This window comes from Oncorhynchus clarkii, chromosome 20 (genome assembly GCF_045791955.1).
Source record: "Oncorhynchus clarkii lewisi isolate Uvic-CL-2024 chromosome 20, UVic_Ocla_1.0, whole genome shotgun sequence".
Taxonomy (NCBI): domain Eukaryota; kingdom Metazoa; phylum Chordata; class Actinopteri; order Salmoniformes; family Salmonidae; genus Oncorhynchus; species Oncorhynchus clarkii.
This window is the reverse complement of record NC_092166.1, coordinates 62,999,351-63,005,648: the sequence shown is the minus strand read 5'-3', so window position 1 is coordinate 63,005,648 and position 6,298 is coordinate 62,999,351. Positions and strand designations below refer to the sequence as shown.

The following is a 6,298-nucleotide window of genomic DNA, read 5'->3' as shown; positions in this document are numbered from 1 at the left end:
GAAAAACAGCTTCTATCTCCAGGCCATCAGACTGTTAAATAGTAATAACTAGCCGGCCTCCGCCCAGTACCCTGCCCTTAAAAATCAAAAGCTGAAATGTCGTGAGTCAAGGAGTATTCAAACCCTTTGTTATAGCAAGCCTTGATGTGTTCAGGAGTAAAAATTTGCTTAACAAGTCACATAAGTTGCATGGACTAACTGTGTGCAATAATGATTACCTCATCTCTATACCCCACACATACAATTATCTGTAAGGTCCCTCAGTCGAGCAGTGAATTTCAAAAACAGAATCAACCACAAAGACCGGGGAGGTTTTTACAATGCCTCGCAAAGAAGGACACCTATTGGTAGATGGGTAAAAATCTAAATAAATCTGACATTGAATATCCCTTTGAGCATGGGGAAGTTATTAATTACACTTTGGATGGTGTATCAATACACCCAGTCACTCCAAAGATACAAGCGTCCTTCCTAACTTAGCTGTCGGTGTGGAAGGAAACCGCTCAGGGATTTCACCATAAGGCCAATGGTGACTTAAAAACAGTTACAGAGTTGAATGGCTGCGATAGGAGAAAACTGAGGATGGATCAACATTGTAGTTACTCCACAATAGTAACCTAAATGACAGCGTGAAAAGAAGGTAGCCTGTACAGAATATAAATATTCCAAAAACATTCATCCTGTTTGCAACAAGGCACAAAAGTAAAACTGCACAAAATGTGGCAAAGAAATTAACTTTATGTCCTGAATACAAAGTGTTATCTTTCAGGCAAATCAAACACATCACTGAGTATCACTCTTCGTATTTTCAAGCATGGTGGTGGCTGTATCATGTTATGGGTATGCTTGTCATCGGAAAGGAATAGGGAGTTTTAGGATAAAAAGAAGCGGAACAGAGATAAGCACAGGCAAAATCCTAGCGGAAAACCTGGTTCAGTCTGCTTTCCAATAGACACTCCGAGACAAATTCACCTTTCAGCAGGACAATAACCTAAAACACAAGGCCAAATATACATTGGAGTTACAGTTTTCACTTAAATTGTCTTGAAAATCTATGGCAAGACTTGAAAATGGCTGTCTAGCAATGATCGACAACCAACTTGACAGAGCCTGAATAATTCTGAAAATAATAATGTACAAATATTGTACAATCCAGGTGTGCAAAGCTCTTAAACTTACACAGAACGACTCAAAGCTGTAATCACAGGTGATTCTAACATGCATTCACTCAGGTGTGTGAATACTTATGTAAATGAGATATTTCTGTATTTAATTTGCAAAAATGTCTAAAACCATGATTTTAGAAGTAACACAACAAAATGTGGAATAAGTCGAGGTGTATGAATACTTTCTGAAGACACGGCACATAGTCATTGAACACTGGTCACTTTAAACATGTTTACATACTGTTTTACCCACTTCATATGTATATATATATATATATATATATATATATATATACATATTGATTATTTAACCTTTATTTAACTAGGCGAGTCAGTTAAAGAACATATTCTTACTTACAATACTGCACAGGAGGTTGGCGGCACCTTAACTGGGGAGGACAGACTAGTGGTAATGGATGGAGCAGTATGAGTGGAATGGTATTAAATACATTCTAATCGCACAGTTCTGGGTATTATTATGGGTAATCCTCCCCTTAGCAGCCTCCTGTGATATACTGTATTCTAGTCAAGGTTCATCCTATATAACTACTGCTGTACACACATGTTGCATTGTTAGGTATTACTTTACTGTTGGAGCTGGAAACATCAGCGTTTCGCTGCACCTGCGATAACATCTGCAAAATATGTGTACTCGACCAAAACAACTTGATTTGAACAGAGCAAAATCCTACACGGTGACATATGTCCTTCCGCCAAACTGTCTGTGCACTACTTCTCCCTTTCTACATATTTTTTGGCACAACGTCTCACAACGCTTATTGAATTTCCGAAATAATCATGCACGCGCAATCTTCGGCCATAATTAGAGCAACTACAACAAATCATTGTCTCTGATATTTGAGTCAATATATCTAACCCGTTTCAGTGTCAGTTGGTTTGCTATACAAATGAGTTTTCTTTGATTTACTACTTTCATTGTACATAAACCACCAAATAAGTTATTTATGTTCAGTATCTCAACAATCTTCATTCAACATTATGACAACAATATGTAGTCCCAATGAACATGAAAAGCTTACCACTACCGTAATAGAGCCTTATTATTGACTGACTTGCAGAACCTACAATTGGAACGTAAGATGAAGTAGTTCGCGAATGACGAGAGACGAGTTTGGCCAATAGAATAGCGTTATTTGGTGTTGACCTCTGAGAGCCATATCACCGCCTACTTTATGTCCGTGGCGGAGTACAACCTATTTAAACAAGTCAGTCCGCAATTTAAAGGGCAGAGTTGTAAAAACTCCCAGGCAGTAGGGAGTTAGCAATATCGCAGAGATAACAGATATATTCAAAAACTCCAATTGACCTCCACATAACTCGACTGGAATAATCATCTAGATTTATAGTTACAGCAGTAGATTTTGTACAAGAAGGAAGTAACCATCTCATTATTTTGTTACGTTAGCAAGCCATTCAATCGGTCTTCAGACAGTGCAAGGACCTGATGTAAATTTGTTTAACTCTAAATGTAAGTATAATTCTCTTCATCACTTCAATATAAGTCGTTAGCAAGGCAGTCATTAAGCATTAGCTTGTCTACAGGGATTTGACAAGCTAACGACCGCATTCTATGTCTTGTTTTGGTTGGGTAGCTAACGTTAGGTTGGTTAACGTGATAGCTACTAGCTAACGCGTTAACTTCTATAACTAACGATAGTGTGCTATCTAGATGGCTAGCTAGAAACTCATAAATCAGTCTAATTTAGGCTAAAATCCAGAACCAGCGTTTTAGCTACATTGGGGGTACTTGAACAACCTTAAAGGATATTTGGGGCAAGCCAACACACCTTATCCGTTGCGCGTGAATCCCCTTCACTGTATTTATCAGGCTAAAACCTCCGGTATGCCAGCTGCAGTTTAGCCTACATCCCCTTCACATCCTGGTTGCGTAGCTAGCTAACCATTGCGTTAAAGCTAGCTAGCGACGTTATTGGTTGGATTCAAGTGAAGCGAGGCAAACTATGATAAGGATTTGGATTGGACGTTTTGACCATTCGTATAATCTCATATAGATGTAGCTAGTATTACCAGTCATTTCTAATAAAGGCATCTAGCTAGCTATGGTCGTGATCAGAAATTCAATGAGGATTACGTAACAAGGCTCTCTGCGATTGCAGCTAGTTCAGCTCACCAGCTGCTCGCTTACATTCTAGCCAATGTTTGTGCCCGGTTTCTCCTGTTACCATCACTAACCAATATTATTCTTCCATCTCATCATATCAGATGAATTGGGGACGTGAGTGTATAATTGTTTCTCAAATAGATTATATTGGGTGAGGATACAATGTCTCGGATCATTTTGGCTAAATTGCTTTAATTGCGTTAAAAAGGGCCATGAGCCACCATTGTCCAGAGGTCAACTATGCTTGTCTTTAGTTGTCACTAATGCTAGAAAACCGCTGGGGGACACAGCCCTATTTATAACTGCTTGTGTTGTACAGCCTACCTAGATACAGCAATGCGAATGGCTGAACTGTAAATGCAATCAGGCTTATAAGGCCAACAGCTTTCCAACTGAGCTAAAATAATATGCCATTTAGCAAACCATATCCAAAGGGACTTATTCATGCTCGCATACATTTTTATTTTTTGTATGGGTGGACTCGTACATATTACTTGTATGAATATGCAGTTATAATATTGGACGGTAGATTTAGCTGTATAGCATATATTTGTTTATGTTTAATGTCTTTTCCCTCTTATTCCAGGTTTAGGAACCCTACCCTGTGAAAGGAAGGATATTGGTTTCAGCAACCAGCACTTAATCAGTGTCCCTGTTTGGCCCAAACTGATTACCACTGCCTTGGAGGTTTTTGCAACACTCAGGAATACCAACTCAATAACGAAAAAACAACCTGCCGCAACCGTGAAGCAGCTATGCAGCTTGAAATCCAAGTAGCCCTCAACTTTATTATTTCCTATTTGTACAACAAACTCCCCAGAAGGCGTGTGAACATCTTCGGTGAGGAGCTCGAGAGGCAGCTGAAGAAGAAGTATGAAGGTCACTGGTACACTGATAAGCCATATAAGGGCTCTGGGTACAGGTGCATCCATGTAGGGGAGAAGGTGGACCCTGTGGTGGAGCAGGCAGCCAAGGAGAGTGGCCTGGACATTGACGATGTCCGGAATAACCTCCCTCAGGACCTTAGTGTGTGGATTGACCCCTTTGAGGTGTCCTACCAGATTGGGGAGAAGGGGCCGGTCAAGGTGCTGTACGTGGACGATAACAATGAGAACGGGTCTGAGCTGGACAAGGAGATCAAGAACAGCTTCAACCCAGAGGCCCAGGTCTTCATGCCCATCAGTGACCCTATTGGGGCCTGTTCTGAGTCCAGCTCTCCCTCACCACCCTTTGGGCAGTCTGCGGCTGTCAGCCCCTCCTTCATGCCACGCTCCACCCAGCCTATAACCTTTACCACCGCCACCTTTGCAGCCACCAAGTTCGGCTCCACCAAGATGAAGAGCTCCGGCCGCAACAACGGTAATGGCGGCAACGGAGGAAACTGCAACAAGGTGGCCCGCACCTCCCCCACCAACAACCTCGGGCTGAATGTGAACACCCTGCTGAAGCAAAAAGCCATGTCCACCTCCATGCTCTCTCTGTACGGCCTGGGCCAGCAGCAGAAGGCCTCGGCACTCTCTCCTAATGCTAAGGAGTTTGTGTTTCCAAGCCTCCAGGGTCAGGGGAGCCCCAGTGGAGTGTTCCCCAGCGAGGGGGCACTCAGCCCGCTGCAGTACAACAATGCCTTTGATGTGTTCGCGGCCTACGGCGGTCTCAATGACAAGTCCCTCATGGATGGGCTGAACTTCAGTCTCGGCAACATGCAGTATTCGAACCAGCAATTCCAGCCGGTGATGGCTAACTAAAGATGAAACGACGACGTGATGTTATTTATGAATGACGACGGTGGCTCGACGACGTGATGTTTTTATGAATGACGACGGTGGCTCGAAGAGAAGGAAAAACACACATGAAGAAGAACTGGACTTTCAAGGAAATCATGACGAGGGTCCTCTGAGGAGCTCTGTCTAGTCAGTGAAGCAGCATGTGCCCAAGGGTGTCTCTTCTTTTTTTTTCTCTACCCCCCCTTGAGTTTTTTTGCTTAAAGCTTGTTGTACAAATGCGTCCAAGCTTGGTTACTTAAATTCAACATGCATTGTGTTTCTCTTTTCCTTTTTGCCAACCAAGCACAATTTTTTTACTATGTTGGGAAAAACAAAAAATGCTCCGTAACATGAGAAAAAAACATAAAAATACAACCTTCAAGTTCAGGCCTCTTACAGTATTTTACAGGTGGTAAGACATGGCTGATTTTTATGAATTGGCACTACTACATGGGGTTACTTGGTCTTTTTCTAACTGTATAATTTAATTTAGTACAGAGTTTGTAAGATATCAGAGTATATTGTTTCTATGACATGGTATTGCATTTAAATCTTTTTACTACTCCAGTGATCTGTGATGGCTGCAGCAGCTTTTCGTTATGTTTGTTTTTTTTAAAGATAAAGAAATCCATCTTTAAAATGCATCAAATATTCTAAAGATTGTGTACATAGTATTCCTTAGTGGTGGAATTCAAAGTGTACGAGTTGTATTTTCTGTTAAGAGTTGACCGATTTTTGCTATATTATGGACAAATGTAATCGTATAAATTAATTTTGTACCAACATTGTGCAATACTTGATAAAAATACAGTATAAAAAGTATTTTGAGTCAGTGTCTTACATGTCAAGAGGGACTGAGAGTTTATATTAAGTTTGTATTAAAAATGCTTAAATTAAATGCTTGTCTTTTATTTTTTTTAATTTCATATTTGCACCCTGGTCTTTTTAATAAAATAAACTAGTCAATGTGATTTGTGGACATTGGATTTATTGTTAAGGACAGGAAGCACACTTGCATTTATTAGACTCCAATGTTGTGCATGTGAACTCCCAGGCTATTCATGATTATGGAACACTATGCATATGGCATATCAGTTCCTTCAGAGGACCCAAAGTCCATGCACATCACTGGGAAGCTTAACATCTAATTTGTGACAAACCGCTTGAGGGGCAATTTGTGTCACTTGTCAAATCAAAATTTGATTCCTCCCTCTCCCATCCAATCT

At 40.8% G+C, this 6,298-nt stretch overlaps 1 protein-coding gene across 2 annotated transcripts; it reads left to right on the top strand.

The window, feature by feature from the left end:
* Positions 1 to 2,359: 2,359 nt before the first annotated feature.
* LOC139376676 (protein Tob1-like) lies at positions 2,360 to 6,038 on the top strand. Of its 2 annotated transcripts, XR_011627956.1 has the most exons (3): positions 2,399 to 2,655; positions 3,896 to 5,107; positions 5,145 to 6,038. XR_011627956.1 is itself a non-coding variant. In XM_071119523.1 (2 exons), the coding sequence occupies exon 2, from the start codon at positions 4,065 to 4,067 to the stop codon at positions 5,052 to 5,054; it is 990 nt and encodes a 329-aa protein (XP_070975624.1). In that variant the 5' UTR covers positions 2,360 to 2,655; positions 3,896 to 4,064; the 3' UTR covers positions 5,055 to 6,038. The 2 variants fall into 2 exon arrangements, 1 of the variants encoding a protein (XP_070975624.1); XM_071119523.1 differs by having other exon boundaries at positions 2,360 to 2,655; positions 3,896 to 6,038.
* The last annotated feature ends 260 nt before the right edge of the window (positions 6,039 to 6,298 follow it).